Below are 20,619 nucleotides of genomic sequence, written 5' to 3'. Positions count from 1 at the left end.
CTACCTTTGGGGTCCACCAAAATATCGAGGAGACTTGTGGTTCACCTTCCGTGCTCTTTACGACCTAGTTAAATGTTTTCTTAATTTAATCAAATGGCCATCACTCTTATTTTTACTAAAAAGTATAGTGTTCACAAAAGTGTCTAAAATAGAGGTTTTGAAAGATCCATATATACAGAGAGAGAGAGAAGGGGGGTTGGCTAATATCAAATTTATTGTTTCTGAGGTCCCGTGCAACTAAGTTGTTTTTTAATTTTCAAAGGCCAAAAAGTCAATCCAAACCGTAAGATGTGATTTTTATATCTAAATGTACTGGCAGACCAAATTTTACATTTTTTTTGAATTTTTTTTACTATTTATTAAGCCACTTTGAAAATCGCTGATCCAACGATGGTTTCTGATTTTACTGTTTTCTTAAGCCACCGATCAACAATTTTCAAAGTGACTTAATAAATAGTAAAAAAAAAATTTAAAAATGTAAAATTTGGTATCCAAGCACATTTTAATATGAGGAGGGTTCAAATGCCTCCATTTTTTGTGCCTCCACCATGCCTCCATTTTTTAAAACTTTAATAATTCAAAATTTAAAACTTAAAAGTCAAAATAAAACCGTTGGATATGATCTACATCATTTTATCTATGCACGTGTAAAAAATTATGACATTTCAATTTTATTTGGGTTGTCATCAAAAACTTGTTAAAAACTTACTAATGTGGATCATTTCTAGACGTTGATTTGTGAACTTATTGATTCACATAAAAACAAAATTGAAATATGATAATTTTTTATGAGCACATAGAGAAAATAACATAGATCGCATTTAACAGTTTTATTTTAACTTTTAAGTTTTAAATTTTGAGTTATTAATGTTTTAAAAAATGGAGGCATTTGAACCCTCCTCTTTTAATATATAGAGATTACATCTAACGGTTTGGATTGACTTCTTGAACTTTGAAAATTGAAAAATCATTTAGTTGCACGGGACCTCAAGAACAATCGATTTAATATTAGCCAACCTCTCTCTCTCTCTCTCTCTCTCTCTATATATATATATATGAGGAGGGTTCAAATGCCTCCATGTTTTTGTGCCTCCATCATGCCTCCATTTCTCTCCATCATTTTCAAAGTTCAAACAGTCGATCCGAACCGCTCAATCTAACCTCCATACTAAAATATGTTTGGAGACCAAATTTTATATTTTTAGGAATTTTTTTACTATTTTTTTAGATAGGTACAAAATCAGTAAATCTGAACCATCTAAAAACAGTATTTTTGTACCTATCTAAAGAAATAGTAAAAAAATTCCTAAAAATATAAAATTTGGTCTCCAAACATATTTTAGTATGGAGGTTAGGTTGAGCGGTTCGGATCGATTGTTTGAACTTTGAAAATGATAGAGAGAGATGGAGGCATGATGGAGGCACAAAAACATGGAGGCATTTGAACCCTCCTCTCTATATATATATATAATCTATACGTTTTCTTTGATTTTTAATAATTTCTCAAGATCATAAACGATTTATAGAGAGAAACTGTTTTTGTTTTAGTGGTAAAAAATTAAGAACACCTGATCAGTAGGTCATATTGAGTTCAAAATCCGGATAATGCATTTTTTATGGACATTAAATAAAAGGTAGTAGACTAAATCTCCACCTTTATTATTAATAAAAAAAAATTAAAATGTGAGGTAAAAAAATAATAACTCTATCACAAAGAGGGAAGGAAAAGAAAGAAAAATTAATATTACTGTAAAATATACCTTCTCTAGCTACCGTACCTCAATTCAGGAGCGAGGAAAATTTGCTGAAAATCGTTAAACTTGTACAACATGTACACTTCACCTCTCTCCCATTCGAATTTCCTCTTTTGAAGCAGGTGAACACACCCAATCAGATCCAGTGTCATTGCATCTTCGATCCCTTCCATCTCCTTTCTTTTATTTATTTAATGATCACGTTCTGAAGTACAGGCGCAGTCTCCAACTCTCCATAAACGAATACATTTTCTTGTATATTGTTCAAGTTTATTCTAGGCAATGTTTTGTTGACTTAAAATTTTTAAACGATCAAAATTTTTTTCAAAGTCAGATTTCTTAAAAATTTGAGGAATATAAAAGAAATTAGAGTTCGAAAATCCGTCTATTTTGAGAGATTTTAGTTTTTGATGGATTAATGGAATTAAATTCCGTCTATAATTAATATATATCTCTGCTCCGACCCTTAATTAGCATTTAGCAATGAAATTAAAATCACATTTTTAGGAGGAACGCTATGCATAAATCATGTTTCTTCGTTAGAACGCTCTATGATATCACATCTTTTGGTTAAGACATGCAGTCTATCAAATCATGTCTTAATAAGACACACGTTGCAAAGGAATATAGATCATGTTTGGTTATGGACTAAAGTTAATGAGGTCTAACTTGGTTATTCCAATTTAGGTCGATCTAAATTATTCATATTTGGTTGATATCTAAAGTTATATCTTGACTTAAATTATTTCTTGTTTGATAAAAATTTGATAGCTTAAGGCATGATTTGATATTACAAATTATTTTGTCTTATAAAATTTGTAATAACAATAATAAAACTATTCTTTGTATTTTTTTTTGTCTTTTCATTTTAATTGAAAAAAATTGTACAAGAAAATGAGTTATGTATAAATTAATTCTATATCTTAGAGAAACACATTGTATTTAATGAATCTTATTTAATTAAAATTATATGTGTACTAATTTATTTGTCAAAAATGTGTTAGGTTGATGAATAAATTTTTTATTATTTTGTAGTACAATTTAAAAAATATTTTATATAATTATTTTCTAGATTGCATATTTTGTTGATTTAGAAAGTTATGTCATTTAAAAAAAATATTGATTCTATAATTATTATAAAGTTATAACTTGTAAGTTTCTTAAACCACCTAAAAAAACAATTGCTTATTTTATATTTATTAAAAAGTGATTAAAAATAATAAAAATAATGAAAAGTTAGGCCGCATATTCAATTAAAATTAAACCACCTAGAGAGGTGGTTTAGTTTAGGCTAATTTAGTCTGGCCTAAAAATCGGCTTATTCTTAGTCCAGCTTAATTAAATCACGTTTGGTGGAATAAGTGAGGCCTAAAACCCTTATTTCACTGTTTAGTCCACAACCAAACATGACCACATGGATTATGGAAGGCTATATATTGTGAAAACTTTTGAGCAAAACTAGAGTGTGATATGCTTACCAAGAGGGGTTGGCGAGGTACACCTCCAAAAAGCTATCAGATTGACTTCAAACTATGAATCCAAACTGTTAAAATTGATTTACTTTGTGAGTGATGCATGTACATGCCAATTTTTTGCAGTTTCGAATTCATTTAGCACATGGTCAAGCGGTCAAAACAGTGAACATTTTATAAGTTATTTTTTAAATTGTTTTATGTATTCATTTTTCATCATTGTTTTGACCGCTTGACCATGTACTAAATGAATTTGAAATTTCAAAAATTTTGCATGTACATGCATCACTCACGAAGTACATGGATTTCAACGGTTTGAATTCGTAGTTCGAAGTCAATCTGATAGTTTTTTGGAGGTGTACCTCGCCAACCCCTCTTGGTGAGCATATCACACTCTAGTTTTGCCCGAAAACTTTTATTCCTGATTCATATCAGAGAAACTATATCATGAATGAAATTTCAAGGACCATTCTACTTGTTTTTCAAGTTTCATTAATTACTAATTTTTTTAAATATCTGATTTTGAAAAAGAGATGGGCTACGGTGAGTTGTGAAGTAAAACGCGTTTCTACTGCACGCCGTATTTTTATTTTGAAAGTCCAAACGACTGATCCGAACCATTCGATGTTTAATCCATATTGAAATATGCTTGGAGACCAAATTTTACATTTTTTGGAATTTTTTTACTATTTATTAAGCATTTTTGAAAATTGTTGTTTTGCTGTGAACAGTAAAAAACAGTCAAATTTTCTGGACCATTAGATCGGCGACTTTCAAAATTGCTTAATAAATAGTAAAAAAATTCCAAAAAATGTAAAATTTGGTCTTCAAGCACATTTCAATATGGAGAACACGATGAACGGTTTGGATCGACGTTTTAAACTTTAAAATCGCAAAATATGAGCATGAAGTAAAATAGTCGCTTTACTTCGCAACTCACCGTAGCCCATCTCTTTGAAAAAAGTTTAATTATTTTTTTTAAGTTCGGGTTTCTTTTAATTTTTCAAGAGTTGATGACTTGATATAGAAAGCTATATATATATATATAGAGAGAGAGATGAGCTATGCTGAGCTATAGAGTAAAAGGGGTTTTTTACTCCATAGCAAAAAAATTTCATTTTGAAAATTCAAACAACCAATCCGAACCGTTCATCTTGTTCTCCATATTGAAATGTGCTTGGAGACCAAATTTTACATTTTTTGGAATTTTTTTTACTATTTATTAAGCTACTTTGAAAATCGCCGATCCAGTGGTCCAGAAATTTGTACTGTTCACCCGGATTTTCAGATTTTTCAAAGTGGCTTAATAAATAGTAAAAAAATTCCAAAAAATGTAAAAATTAGTTTCCAAGCATATTTTATTATGGAGATCACATCTAACGGTTTGGATCGACGATTTGGACTTTCAAAATGAAAAAATAGCACGGAGTACAAACGCGTTTTACTCCGCGTCTCACCGTAGCACATCTCTCTCTCTCTCTCTATATATATGAACTGTTAACTTTCTTTTAATTTTTCAATTATACTATTTAATTCTCAGCCAGCATGAGACATATTAATTATACTTGCAATTTGATATTCTTATTCTTCTCTTTATTTTTAACGGCTCTAATTAGCTACCATTCCATTAAATGTTAAAAATTGACACTTCTCTTTATGTTAAAGCAAAAGAACCTTCCAATAAATGTTAAAAATTGACACTTCTTCATTTTCTTCTCTTTTTAACAGAATTAATTAAGTGCACTAGTTTCCAGTTGTCATCATGAATCAAAAGACCTGAACTACACTTACCAATGATGAATCTAGAGACTTATTCATATATGCATCAAGTTCATCACTGTCGAACCGTTTTGTACCTTTGTTTTATATAATTCAATAATTGATGTATTTTCATAAGACATCTCGTGAAATATCTTTCATGCACACATGCGCCAAATTCTCCTCTTGGTCAACTAAGCAATGATATTCACTTTTGTCCGACCAGAAAAACAGTCCAATAGTTCATCCTTAAATTCTTCAAATACTTTCAATGTAGCTCTCCACACACTATAACATATAGGAAATAAATCTGCTGTGATTCCCTGCGATTCCAAATCCCTTCCTTGATATTTTAGAATGCACAATTACTTTTTATGTACAAATATCTAAACAGATGAACAGAGGGATATATGCGGTATGCGCATATGCGGATTTTTATGCAGACTTATATATGCGAATTTTAAATGAGAATTCATATATATAAACAAGTATACGGTAATATGTGGTATAAACCACTGCCAATATACTCTAAACCGATATTTTTACCACTGTTAATATATTCTAAACCAGTAATATGTGGTATAAACCACTGTTAATATACTCTAAACCGGTAATATGCTCTAAACTGCATATTCGAACCAAATATAGATTTTTTATTAGAATTGCAGCTGAATAGACCGAATATTACTACACTAGATAACAGTTTAACATAAGGATTTTCTTACTGGCCTTTTTAAAGTTGCCTTTAGTATAATATGTTTTTCAGACCTTCACTTTTCTTTCAAAAAAAAGAGTATAATATGTTTTTCTCTTTCAACAGGTTTAGCATTAGGATAATTAATAGGATGGACACTAAACATTCCCTTAATTTGCACCAATAATCCTATCTAATAGATGAGTTGAATGAAATGGAAAAATATGAATTAACAAACTATATATGAGATTACAATCTGAAGATAACTAATTATTGTCTTCTGAGATGTAAATTGATTTGACCATACTGCGGCCATTTTTATTAATACCTCAAAAGAAAAAGTTAATTTTAAAAATAACCCCGCATTCTATTTTTTTTCAAAAATAACCTAACCGCATGGCCCGCGGGCGGTCTCCTAGGAGACCAAACCGCCCCCCCCCCCCCCCCCCCCCACGGGCGGTCTCCTAGGGGACCAAACCAGCCCTCCCACGGGCGGTCTCCTAGGGGACCAAACCGCCCCTCCCACGAGCAGTCTTTTTTTTTTTTTTTTTTAGAGATCTGAGTATTTTGATTCAAATAATTTTGTGAAGAAAAAGTTTTCTTGTTTAGAGTGTATGCCAAAAAAATAAGACATTTGATAAATTTATGAAGTGATGTCGTAACTCTTTATAACTTTGATTTTATTTGTCAGTTAGATATCACAAGTCTAAATATAACACTAATGAAGGACTTGACCTTTATTCAAAAATTTCCAAGCTCTGAAAGCTTGTTGATCTTTTTCTCTTTTTTCGGTTTTTATAATATATGTATAATATATACATATATACAGGACTTGGCTACGGTGTTATGGGATGCATAGAGGCCTCCCGTGCTACGGCTCAATATTCGAGTTTTCAAAATTCTAACGGTCGATCTGAACCGTTCATCTTGTTCTTCATATTAATATGTGTTTGGAGACCAAATTTTATATTTTTTGAAAAAAATTTACTATTTTTTTAGATTTATTGAAAATCGTTGTTTTTCAGACAAATCTGAACCATAAAAAACAGCGATATTCAATAAATCGAAACAAATAGTAAAAAATTTCCAAAAAATGTAAAATTTGGTCTCCAAGCACATATTAATATGGAGAACAAGATGAACGGTTCGGATCGACTGTTAGGATTTTGAAAACTCGAATATTGAGCCGTAGCACGGAAGGCCTCTATGCAACACACACACACACACACACACATATACATATATACATATACACATATACACATATACATATACACATATCCAACGGTTTTACTGTTTTGTTAAGCCACCGTTGGATCAGCAATTTTCCAAGTGGCTTAATAAATAGTAAAAAAAATTCAGAAAAATGTAAAATTTGGTGTTATATTTAGACTTGTGATATCTAACTGACAAATAAAATCAAAGTTATAAAGAGTTACGACATCACTTCATAAATTTATCAAATGTCTTATTTTTTTTGGCATACACTCTAAACAAGAAAATTTTTTCTTCACAAAATTATTTAAATCAAAATATTACTCAGATCTCTAAAAAAAAAAAAAAAAAGACCGCCCGTGGTCCAGGTGGTTAGATCATTTAAAAAAAAAAATAGAATGCGGGGTTATTTTTAAAATTAACTTTTTTCTTTTGAGGTATTAATAAAAATGGCCGACCAAAATGCATAACATTGGCAACAATATTTATATTTCCATCATAGCCAATATAATAATTTTATTTTTATTTTCAAAAAAACTACGTTAGTATATATAGGATATAAAATTTAATTAGAAGCCCTATTAAATTAACCCTTTGTTAAATGTGTTAATTAATTTCATTTTTATTAGAAAGGTTATTGTATTTAATTAGTTTTGTTGAATCACAGCTAGCTAGCTAGTACCTAAAGCTAACTGTCGAATTGACATTATGACATATGGCATATATCAGACATACATGTCCATAGAGAATATATATATCATAAACCTCTGAACCATCTACTACATATATATTGAATTCAATAATGTAAATAAAGTACATTCCAAGTTTCTGAGGCAAACATATAAATACAAAGATACTTTGTTCTCACATTAAAATAAAATTAGCTAGCTAGGGGAGTTTCAACCTCCTCTATGTCATTATCTAAGGTCTTATTAATAATCTATCTGATAGTTAGTAATCAACTCAGCTTATATTTGGGCGTATCTGCTTCCTAACATTCTCTTCATATATATATTGTTTGAATTTTTAATATTAATTGATTACTCCTTTTTCATATATAAGAATATATCTCATATTCTTTCAAATAGACCAACTAACTTGGTGCTACAGATTTCCTAGCTAGTCTGCTTTTAGTAGTGTAAAGCTCTCTCATACTAGAATCATTAATTATACTTACTCTTCTTCGTCTTCTATAACTCTCTCTGATCCTCTGTTTTTTTTTTTTTTTTGGTAAATATTATGTCTGATCAGAAGACATTTTGAGCAATTACATTATTAAATAGGTATTATATATGAGGAGGATCCACTAGCACTCTTTTTTGATAACACCGAATTAAAAGTCCAAACAGTCGTTTCAAACCGTTCAACATGATGAATATATTAAAATGTGCTTGCAGATCAAATTTTATATTTTTTTGAATTTTTTTCTTACTTTTTGTGAAGTATTTTACAACTCGTTGTTTTTATACCATTGAATTTTGTATCCATCTTAATAAATAGTAAAAAAATTAAAAAATATATATATAATTTGATCTGCAGGCACATTTTAATATATTCACCATGTTGAACGGTTTGAATCGATTGTTTGGATTTTAAAAATGTAAGGTCTAATTCGGTGTCACAAAAAAAGGGTGTAAGTGGATCCCTCCTCATTATACACACACACATACACACACACGCGCGCGTACGTATATGTATATATACACACATACGTATATGTATATATAGAGAGAGAGTGATGCTACCATGCTTTGGGAATTAAAGTGGGTGTTTTAATTCCCACTCATATCTCTATTTTAAAGTTCAAATATTTAATCGTCCGAACTTCTCAACATGTTATTCATATTGAAATATGCTTGGAGACCAAATTTTATATTTTTTGGAAATTTTTACTATTCTTTTAGAATTTTTAAAAATCAGTGTTTTTCACAGGAAAAACATTGGTTTTTCAAAAATTCTATAAATAATTTGTACTGTATCCGAAATATAAATTAAGAACCAACAATAGTAAAGTACATTTCGGATACAGTACAATATCAAAAAATTTCCTAATGAACAATCAAAAGTCAAAATATAAATTAATTAAGAAGACGAGGATATATGAATAATTACTAATTAGAGATGAGAATGGTTAAAATGCACCATTGGTTTTATGTCTCAACTATACCTCATGTCTCTATCTCCGTTTATAAAGTTTAAACAGTCAATCCAAACCGTTCAACTTGTTCCACCTATTAAAATGTACTTAGAAACCAAATTTTATATTTTTTTTGAAATTTTTTTATTATTTTTTTAGATAGGTACAAAATCACTACATCTGGACCATAAAAATAGTGATTTTGTACATATCTAAAAAAATAGTAAAAAAAATCCAAAAAATATAAAATTTGGTCTCTAAGCACATTTTAATATGTAGAACAAGATGAACGGTTCGGATCGACTGTTTAAACTTTGTAAACGGAGATAGAAACGTAGAGTATGATTGAAGCACAAAACCAATATGCATTTTAACCCTACTCATTAGAGATATCAACATTTGATTACTTGTATATATAAATGACCTTCACATAGCTCGCTCTCGTCGGTATACACTTCAAAAAATATAGAGAGAGAGAGAAATTAATTTAGCAAATAAAAAAGTATACTAAAATAATGATATTCAAATAATTAAAATAGAATAACGGACAAATAGTATTTCTAGTATAAGTCACGACATCTACATATGCTGTGAAATCCGCTGCTATTCTTTATCTGTGAACAGTATCTCTGCTATCCCTGCTTTTTTGAATCTAACTGTTCAATTTTTTTCGGAAATGAATCTCAAAGCAACTTTTTTTCAAAACTTTTCTGTGCACGCATCTCGAAATAATTCAATGACTGAATTTGAAAAAAACAGAGATAGCAAAAATATTGTTCATGCGCGAGAATAGCAGCAGCTTTTGATCCCTATTAGATAGCATTTCAACAGAGGATTTATCATTTATCATATGGGAATTGGTACCTAAACACTTCCCCCTTTTTCTGTTTTTGCTTTCAAAACACTTCCCTTAAAAAGTATCTCGGGATTAATAGAGGTCCGTACGACATGTAAATATTTTTTATCAAAAGTGGTTTGTTCTTCCCTACAAGTCCTTTTTCAACTTCTGATATTTTAATATTTTCTTTCCCTTGACGCTTTCCTCTCAAGGGGCACCCTTTTTCTTTCTTTTTTTGTCTTTTTCTGCTGTACTCTTATTATTCTTTCATTTAATTTCTTCTGCATATCCCGGATTTTAAACTAAACGCATGAATATAGACAAGAGATCCACTTGCATTCTTTTTCAGTGACACTAGATTACATTTTATATATCAAAGTTTAAACAGTTAATTTAAACCGTTTAATAAAATTGATATATTAAAATGTGCTTGCAAATTCAATTTTATATTTTTCTGAATTTTTTACTATTTATTAAAAGAGGAGGATTCAAATGCACCCAAATTTTTGTGCACCCAAATGCACCCTATCCTTTTTTTCCGTTTTCAAAGTCCGAATAGTCAATCCGAACCGTTAGATGCGATCTATATATTAAGATGTTCTTGGAGACCAAATTTTACATTTTTTAGAATTTTTTTACTATTTATTAAGTCACTTTGAAAATCGCTGATCCAATGGTCCAGAAAATGTAAAATCAGCGATTTTCAAAGTGGCTTAATAAATAGTAAAAAAATTCCAAAAAATATAAAATTTGGTCTCCAAGCACATCTTAATATATAGATCACATCTAACGGTTCGGATTGACTATTCGGACTATGAAAACGGAGAAAAAGGATTTGAAAGATAAGGTGCATTTTGGTGCACAAAAATATGGGTGCATTTGAACCCTCCTCTTATTAAAATGGGTACAAAAATTCAATGGACTGAAAACAACAATTTTGAAAAATACTTAATAAATAGTAAAAAAAATCAATAAAATGTAAATTTTGATCTGCAAGCACATTTTAATATGTCGATCATGTTGAACGGTTTGAATCAACTATTTAAACTTTGAAAACTTTGAAAATCAAGAGTGTAATTTGATATCACTAAAAAAAATATAATTAGATCTCTCCTCATATTATTTATATATGAACAAGTCCCTATCACTGGCACCGACAATGAAGACAATCATGTATGTATTATATTATTTATCTTTACAAAGACTTTTAAACAAGCCATCATAGTATTCGTAGGCTGGAAAATGAACAATTAATTATTAGTTATCATAGGCTTCCTACTTTTATATATCATTCAATCACAATCTATTAAGATAATTTGGTAGCAAACCAACAAAAGAGTTGATCTCGCTTAGATTCTTTTAGTTAAAGAATTATTTTCAGAGACAAACCCAAGAAACAACGACCGGAACTCCAGTCTCCATCCTGCCTCCTGCGTGTATTTGCCATTTATGGGCCTTATTCTGTGTTAGTTTGAGCCCAAAATTATTAGCCATATGGGGCTATGGGCTACGTACACTAGATATACAAGATAATAATTTAAACGGACCACAGCGAATGTATCATCACAGTGCCATAGCTAGTGGAAAAAAAAATGTGTCGTTTGCTGTGATTAATATGTTGCCATTTTGATCTTGTTTCGTGTTATGCTATGATTAAGTTAATTTTTTAAGTGCTGTATCGTGATCAAAATATCAAGGGGTGGTCATAGCATGCAAATAGTCACACCACGCAAATAGTCACGCCACGTGAGTTACGATGTGTTCAGACATGTCGTGACTAAACGTGATTTGCGTGACTATTTAATTACTTCAAGTTAGTTTATTCAAGACTCACCATTTTATCAAGATCTAACAGTCCTAGTTATTTATATGTCCAGATCCCATCAATACGACTTCTGGCCGTGCTTCGCCGCGACCCTTGCGAAGCTAAAACATAATAAAACATAAAACATAATAAAATAACGAAGCTAAACTGAACAAAACATAATAAAACATAATACTACGCTAAAGGAAAACATAATAAAACATAATAAAGCACTCCTTCAGCAAGTTTGGGCTCAGAAGTGCAAATTTGAAGGTGTTTTGATATGTTAATCAGAGGTGCAAATTTGGGCTCAGAAGCACTCCTTCAGCAGTTCGGGCAATTTTTGAGAGCCGATATCTCACGATCTGTTTTGTGATTTTGTATGAAACTTCACAGTCTTGTTCTATGAAGTCAAGAATGCATGTCGGTAAATTTTCATGATTTTTGAAGGTGTTTTGATATGTTAATCAGATGTGCAAATTTGGGCTCAGAAGCACTCTTTCAGCAGTTTGGACAATTTTTGAGACCCGATATCTCACGATCTGTTTTGAGATTTTGTATGAAACTTCACAGTCTTATTCTATGAAGTCAAAAATGCATGTCGGTAAATTTTCATGATTTTTGAATGTGTTTTGATATGTTAACCAGAGGTGCAAAGTTGGACTAAAAAAAAAGCAAAAAAAAAAAAAAAACTCAAACCGTAAGGAATATATACAGTTCCGAATTTTTAAATCAAAAAAAAAAAATCAAACCTTAAGATTTCCTTACGGTTTGGGTAAAAATATAATTTTGCCAAACATCTGATTATTTATAATAAAATATTAATAAATTTTGGTATTTTTAAAAAACTCGGAGCTAGAGTGGGAAAAAATTTGTCGTTTGCTGTGATTAATATGTCGTCATTTTGATCTTGTTTCGTGTTATGCTATAATCAAGTTAATTTTTTACGTGCTGTGTCGTGATCAAAATATTAAGGGTGGTCACAGCACGCAAATAGTTACACCACGCATATAGTCACATCACGTGAGAAAAAAGAAAGAGAGGCAGCAGGATTTGAATTCGCATCCTCCGAGATATCTCATATTTTGCGTGACTTTTTGGAAAATCTCAACCGTTCAAACACTTTCTGCACGAATCTCAAATTATATTGGCCCCTGAGGTATCCCCGAATAGGTACCGGACACGTCGGTCACGCAAAATATGAGATATCTCAGAGGATACGCACTCGCAGGATTCTCCGTCGACATGCTTTACACGAGTTGATTTTATGTGGCAGTCATTTGCAATTTTCTGCGGAATTTCAAAAAAACAAACGGATCAGAATATCAGATCATATGAGACTGATTCAATTATCACTTAATTTTATATGACAACCGTATTTCAAAATTTTCAGAACTGCAATCTAATTTAAAAAAAAAAAAAAAATGGATCTGAGGCAATGCCTCCGATCCATAAAAGGTTGGATCATTTTTCTGCCTCGGATCTTACTAGTTGGAAAAAAGGCACGTTCCGTACATCTAAATTTTATAATTTATATTATTAAAAAATTCCGACAAAGGTTGTCCCGCGAAAACTGATTCCACGTGACTTCGTCATTGCTTCCACCTGTTTCTCTCCTCGCCACTTCCCACTCCCCAGTTCCCACTATTCTTGCCTACGTATCCTCCCAGGTACCTGACGCAAACAAATTAAAACTGACGGACCAGATTAATTCCATCCGGATCAGACTCAATCCAGTTCATGTGGAGATTGTAGGATTCCGTTTTGAGATCCGTGTCAGGTGAGAGAACCGTCCGATTGTAATTGTCCTCAGTAAGGTAACCTGAGGGGATGTGAATTCGCCTACCGGCGTGTTTTAAACAAAAAAGAAAATTTTCCAATTATACCTACCTTTGTTAAAAGCGCCATGGAGTACTCCGTCGCTCTGCCCCGTACGACTCCATTTTTGGATCCACTTAGAACCCGTATCGGGTTTGGGTCAGGATCTGCCTCATTTCGGGTCACTCCAACGAGTACCACATCTCGGATTGCGGCTACCAATTCAGTCGCCGGAAGTGAGGTCGTTCCAGCTTCCTCTGTGAACCCGGTCTATACGCCTACGCCGAAAGACCGGGAGCTTCGTACTCCGCATAGTGGGTATGTTATTCTTCAGCTCTCTCTCTCTTTCGCCCCATTGCATGCCCACGTGGTGTTTGAGTTAATTCCCCTATTAGTCGATAAGGAATAAAATTTCTTCAATTTTTGCGAAACCTTTCGCCAATTGGCTATATTTAGGTAGAGAATTTCATTTCTCAGGTACCATTTTGATGGGACTGCTCGATCTTTCTTTGAGGGATGGTATTTCAAGGTATCAATCCCGCAATGCCGACAGAGCTTTTGTTTCATGTACTCAGTTGAGAATCCTGCCTTTCCAAATGGCATGAGCATGCTTGATAGATCAATTTATGGAAATCGGTTTACTGGAGTTGGTGTGCAGATTCTGGGTGCAGATGACAAGTACATTTGCCAGTTCTCTGACAAGTCTAAAAACTTTTGGGGAAGTAAGATCCTCATTCCTTCTTTCTTTTGTTTATCTCATTCTAGTATTATGTCCAAATGTCTGTATTTGGAGTTGAAAATCACACAATTATATGTGTATAAACAATGTGGGTTATAAATTTAGTCAGGCATTGTACTATTAAGTCTATATTGTGCCAGTCCTGAGACATACAGTTTGCTCTCTATGCATTTATAAGGGTCAGGATCCACTTGCAATTGTTTTACTCGCCAATTTTGACAACTATTAAAAAGGTTAAGTTTGAATAAAAATTTCCAACATCTTAGCTAGGATGTATCATGTATGTGGTAAAAAGATGAGATCAGGTGCATGTTTTACTCTTCGTCATATGATTGAATTTTTCAATGTTCTGAATTAGATGACCTGGATGCAATTTTAAACGACACTCAAATTGCATGGAATTTTATAGATAGGCTATCAATATGTCCTTTATTTTTATTTTTAATTGATTTCAACTTTGAAAAATAATTCCATCATCAATGGACCCTATCATCAGTAATAACACTCTTGATTTTCTTCTTGATCGAGGGTTTCTTTCTTTTTCCTATCAAGTATATAGTTTGCCAGGTTTATGGTATTTAGTAAATTTTTCCTGACAGTAATATTTATTATTTCTTCTCAATTGCATAGGTAGGCATGAGTTGATGCTTGGAAATACTTTCCTACCAAATGGGAAGTCAACTCCACCTACCGATGAGGTCACTCCTCAGGTTGGTATTCATCTATTAATTTTCACAAGTACCACTGATATCTCTGCTACATATGTATGTTCCTATGTTATTGTGATTGTAGGAGTTCAATAAAAGAGTTTTAGAAGGCTTCCAAGTCACCCCACTATGGAATCAGGGTTTTATATGTGATGATGGAAGGTATGCAAATCACCCATCTATGATTTATTATGTAGGAAAATATTTTAAGTAAAATCAAGGCATGGACAGAACTGTTTTTGTTTACCTAATTCCAACATAGCGTGTGTTGACAGCAGATTTCTTTACCAGAGTTATTATGAAGTGGAAGTTTGTTGCATCCATGGAAAAGTTTGGAGACTTTTTTACTACTAGTTCATTTATATACTTTCCCAAATGCAACAGGAAAATTTCATACTAGCTCATCCTTTTTCCCTCGTTATTATTGTTTAACATTGTAAAGAAAATGGCACTTTTTGTTTGGTGTTTTTTGCGTTTTGCAAATTTTGAGCTAAATGTTTTATCAGATTTGCAATAGTGCTCACATCTCTTGCATTTCCGTTGTATCAAGAACTTTTGGCCTTTTCCTAAATATAACAGCAAGTTATCCAAACAAGGCTAGCAAAAACTGTCATGCTAAGCCAATTATAGGAATATCGTATCAAGTTGTTAATAAATTTGGATTGAAATATATTGTACACTTGACTCAATTTAGTTCATTTTGAGCTTTGGAAAGAAAAAAATAGTTGATCAGGGCAAAACTGTCAATTTATAAAATTGATTTTAGAACTAATAATGGTATTTGGGAAGAAAGATAAATATGACATTTTTCTACATTGTTTGGCTTGACAGGTCAAATTATGTTGAGACAGTGAAAACAGCACGATGGGAGTATAGCACAAAACCAGTGTATGGATGGGGCGATGTGACGGTTAAGCAAATGTCAACTGCAGGATGGCTTGCGGCGTTTCCTGTGTTTGAGCCACATTGGCAAGTATGCATGGCTGGTGGTTTGTCAACAGGTGATCATGTCTCCTTCCTGATACCAAAAGTTTTGTTTCAGCTCGAATTTGAATTAATATGTTTTTTGTTTTCCAATCAGGATGGATAGAATGGGATGGAGAAAGGTTTGAGTTTGAAAATGCTCCTTCTTATTCAGAGAAGAACTGGGGAGGAGGCTTTCCAAGGAAATGGTATTGGGTGGGTTTTTTTTAAATTAATAATTAAATAATAAAAATAGTATTTTCCTGACATTATTATAGGAGTTTTGAAGCAAGTAATTAAGAAACAACTAATGAAAGTAAAAACAAAAATAAAAAAATTGTAATTTTAATAATGGCAATGGCAGTATTTACTTTGTTGATGGTCATTATTTTGAGTTAAAACTTTACTAATATATATGGCAGTAACATTGCTTTTTTTATTTTATTTTTCTTAAAAAATCAGAGTAGATTTTTCTTTCTTTCTTTTTGGCAGATCCAATGCAATGTGTTTGAAGGTACATCCAGCGATGTCGCCTTGACAGCAGCAGGAGGGCTGAGGAAGCTGTCCGGTTTGTCCGAAGAATACGAAAGCCCTTCGTTGGTATGTAATTTATATAGTTTAATTTGCTTCTTACTTATTGTATATAGAAAGATAATTGAGCTTTCTGGCCTTCTGGGAACATCTATTTGTTTATTTTTTTAGAAAAAATAAATTGTTCTTTGTGCAGATTGGTGTCCATCATGCGGGCAGGTTCTTTGAATTTGTACCTTGGACTGGTGCAGTTACCTGGGATATTACACCTTGGGGTTACTGGAAGATGACTGGAGAGAATGAAACTCATCTGGTATTCACTATTCAACAGAACCCTATTGAGCCTATTTCATTGTCGTACTAATTTAGTTTTCCTTCTAATCAATTTCTAAGATTACTTAAATTGTGTATGTTTGTCAGGTCGAAATAGAAGCAACCAGCAAGGAACCAGGAACTCCACTACGGGCCCCAACAATGGAAGCTGGCCTGGTGCCGGCATGCAAGGACACTTGCTATGGAGATCTGAAGCTCCAATTGTGGGAAAAGAAGTATGATGGTGGCAAAGGAAAGGTATGAGCCTACCAGTATCGTGTCCTTTAAGATAAAAAGTAGCAGCAACATTTTGAAATGTTTAGAAATCAAAATGTTTTTCATGTAGGTAATACTTGATGTAACCAGCAGCATGGCAGCATTAGAGGTCGGTGGCGGGCCATGGTTTTCAGGTTGGAAGGGCAAAACTGTCTCTAATGAGCTGCTGAATCGAGCTCTTGGAGCACCTATTGATATGGAGAGCTTCTTCCCTATAACCTTTTTTAAGCCACCCGGGCTTTAGTCCTATTATAAATATTATAATTAATATTTTGTAGTATGGACATGGTTGTTCATAAACAAATAGCATTCAAGTATTTGGTGCATGCAAAATATAATATCGGTTTGCTTCCGTCTTAATCTTTTCTTCAAAACTATCGACCTACTGGAATCTTTAATTTATGAACAACCTACTCCATCTGAAAGTTTTTACCAGTTATGAAAGGTTTTAGTTTCTAAGCATGATCATTTTCTTTTGATTCTGTGGAACTAGAAAAAGAGCTCAATTCAATATATAATTATATATATCAATGTCAATATGGCTCTATGTAAATTAGTTATCTTCAGAGACCATATCTGTTACAAGTATGTCTTAATAGTTCTCTTCGCATATGGTTATCTAAGAATGATTCTGACAAATCCTCAAAAAACTATGAAACCGACTCATTAAATATTGATTGTTACTAGTGTAATTAATTTACATTTACAGGAGGTGTACTAAACAATTTATCTGACCATAAAAGCATGTGTCAAGATTCATGAATCCTTCTACAAAAAAAATACAATTTTGGGTTGGGCATTTTATCAAACACCTTAAATGCATTGATCTATTCAATAAAATCAACTCAAATATTAACCTTTTAAGTGTTTTATCAATTTGATTTCATCGACTATATGAGACTTCCTGGAGTATTTGATCTTAACAGCTTTTGTAATTTCGTTTCAAAATCAGCCTTGAGAATGAGCAACCATGAGGTGTTGAGGTTGAGTTGTGCAATAGTCTCATGCAGAGAAGATCAGAAAATCAAGAAAAAAAGAAAATAAATCAAACCAATTTTGTTACATAATCCAACAGTAATAAAGTATGCTTTGTGTTTTTCATGTTAACGAGCGAGACAATGCAAGAAGATCGAGGTTGTGCTCCAGAGGAGGTGAAATACCATTCATTAAAGGTTGTGCTCCAGCGGAGGTGGAATCCCAGCAGTCTGGACTTGACTGAATTTGTTCTCTTGCTCCAGAAGAGGAAAATCGAAGTGAAAGCGGAGAGGAGTTTGTTATACAAAAGCTCTGAGATTTGTCCCTCCCAAATCGGGATGTAGAGGGAGTAAAATTAGTGCTAATCCCTTCCTTTCTTTTCTGTTCCTTCCCTCTACGCAGAGGTTTCTGGAGCAAAGAAAGGAGAAATGTACGAACTAAAAAATGCAAATAAATATTTTTTTTTTTTAGTTTTGAGTCATCAGTTTTTACTTTTTAATAAAATTGACCAGAGTAACCAAGTCTGGTATTTTTTTCGGTTGAACCGATCGATTTGGTCCGGTTTTGACACTGATTTGTCCTCTCAATTTTTTTTTTCCGAAATCAGAGTACTCTTAAATTGCACATATTAAGTTATTTAGGAAAAAAATTTCATTTCTTTCTTTTACCTTATTGACTTATTGTATTTGAAAATAATATATATAATTGAGTAGAACTAGGGTGCTCTTAAGCTCACCAAAGTTTTGGTGAGCTTAACTCTAAAACTTATCAAATCGATTTCAAACGACGAATCCGAACCGTTGAAACCCGCCTACCTTACGTGTGATGCATCTACATGTGAAATTTTTAAACATTCGAATTAATTTAGTATAAAGTCAAGCGGTCAAAATTAGAAGGTTAATAAATTAATTTTAGTGCATTCATTTTTTGAACGTTTTTGACCACTTGACTTTATACTAAATTAATTTGAATGTTTAAAAATTTCACATGTAGATGCATCACACGTAAGGTAGGTGGATTTCAACGGTTCGGATTCGTCATTTGAAATCGATTTGATGAGTTTTAGAGTTAAGCTCACCAAAACTTTGGTAAGCTTAAGAGCACCCTAGTTCTACTCTATATAATTTATCTCTAACATTGTCAGTCCTAATTCCGTGTTAATGGCTTCATTTTATTTTATTTTCAGTAATCATTAATTATTATGCGGATGATAAATCATTTTTTATTTTATAGGATAGAAGATTTGAAGTGGCAAAAATAATATTTTTCTGTGTGAGAGATTGTAGATTTGAAATTTAAATGAATTTTTTTTTAAGGATATCAAATAGTTAGATGGTTTGATCTTTATTCTTTAAAATTTGCTTTTAAAAAAAATGATAGCAGATTATAAATGGAAAAGAACATTTTTTTTTAATCAAAATTCAAGGTTCTAAATAACGCGCTATAGCATTTTCGGACCATAAAAGCTATGATGCTATCGGCGCTATAGTAGCGGTATATGGACATAGCACTGTTTTTTTAGTCATTCCGCTATAACGCTATAAATACTATTTAAACATTTACAAAAATATGAAAGAAAGAAAAATAATGTGTGACAAATTAGATCTCCCTTGTAACAAGTAGCTATATTTCATAACGATTCATTCATGGAAAGTGCTCTGTCTAACGATTCTTTGGCTTATTGTGCGTTTGTGTAAAGCTAAATTAATTATGTCAATATTTGTTACCCAAAATTTACCTCCAATTATTGTTTTGTTTTGGTAAGAAAATGTAATTGCCTTTTAAGCTCCATCCATATTTCTATCAAGTATCAAATTCAAACCAGCTACATCATATTTTTTTTAACAGAACTCAATAATATTTTTCCTTTATATTTTGCTCCTCTAATAATATATTCTTCCTGGAGGTGTTTTATCTGAATGAAAGACAAAGGTTATGTACCTTTCAACTAGAACTAGAAGGTCAAGCAACCATGGTAGAAGGTAATAATCTAATATTTTACATATCTTTTGTAAAGTTTATCGAACATACTACTATGTCAATAAGAACTAGCATTTGGTTCGAAATCCAGATGGAAGAAATATTTTATTGTAATAGCAAAAATATTAAATAGTTGAGTAATTTGACCTCCAATCTTTACTAAAAAAAAAAAAGAAATACGGTTGTGCCAACAAATCAGTTTTAAAACGAAATAATTGTCTGAAAAGATTAATGGTCTGTCCATTCTAATCAGACTTTATTGGATTGCAAAAAAAATATTATGTTATAAGAAATTAGAGGTCCTTGTTTTCATATTTTGAAAATAAAGATCCTTGTATTCATAAAGAGCGGTTTTTTAGTGCAGATAAACGCTTATTTTAGAGCAAACCTTTTAAGCTCCAACATAACTATATATAATAGCCATAGGAAATCATTTTTAGAATTAGAGTTACTTTTCTACCATTACTATTATTATTATTTTTTTTTTTTTTTTTTTTTTTTTTACAAGAAGCCTGTAGGCATCTCCCCCCATTATTTTTGTCTCCTATAATGTTTAATATAAAATAAAGAGTTGAATCTGCCCCCGGCCGAAAAAAAGGTTCAGATACCGTAAATCCGATTAGAATCCGGATAAATTTGGTCCGAG

At 32.0% G+C, this 20,619-nt stretch overlaps 1 protein-coding gene across 1 annotated transcript; it reads left to right on the top strand.

Moving 5' to 3' along the window:
* Positions 1-13,545: 13,545 nt before the first annotated feature.
* VTE1 (tocopherol cyclase, chloroplast / vitamin E deficient 1 (VTE1) / sucrose export defective 1 (SXD1)) lies at positions 13,546-17,397 on the top strand. Its single transcript, XM_078320625.1, has 10 exons — positions 13,546-13,808; positions 13,968-14,212; positions 14,860-14,939; positions 15,022-15,098; positions 15,768-15,937; positions 16,018-16,115; positions 16,392-16,499; positions 16,627-16,743; positions 16,851-17,000; positions 17,089-17,397. Exons 1-10 carry the CDS (start codon positions 13,579-13,581, stop codon positions 17,260-17,262), a joined length of 1,449 nt encoding a protein of 482 aa, XP_078176751.1. The 5' UTR covers positions 13,546-13,578; the 3' UTR covers positions 17,263-17,397.
* Positions 17,398-20,619: the final 3,222 nt, after the last annotated feature.

Source organism: Carex rostrata, chromosome 19 (assembly GCF_964058835.1).
Source record: "Carex rostrata chromosome 19, lpCarRost1.2, whole genome shotgun sequence".
Lineage (NCBI taxonomy): Eukaryota > Viridiplantae > Streptophyta > Magnoliopsida > Poales > Cyperaceae > Carex > Carex rostrata.
The sequence above is the reverse complement of the archived record's forward strand: the minus strand, read 5'-3'. Positions and strand labels throughout refer to the sequence as shown.

Bases quoted from the DNA above. Each gene is read 5' to 3' on its own strand.
- VTE1 (XM_078320625.1), top strand. From the start codon at position 13,579: ATGGAGTACTCCGTCGCTCTGCCCCGTACGACTCCATTTTTGGATCCA. The intron at 16,500-16,626 runs GTATGTAATTTA...TTCTTTGTGCAG, and splicing joins AATACGAAAGCCCTTCGTTG to ATTGGTGTCCATCATGCGGG. The intron at 17,001-17,088 runs GTATGAGCCTAC...TTTTTCATGTAG, and splicing joins ATGATGGTGGCAAAGGAAAG to GTAATACTTGATGTAACCAG.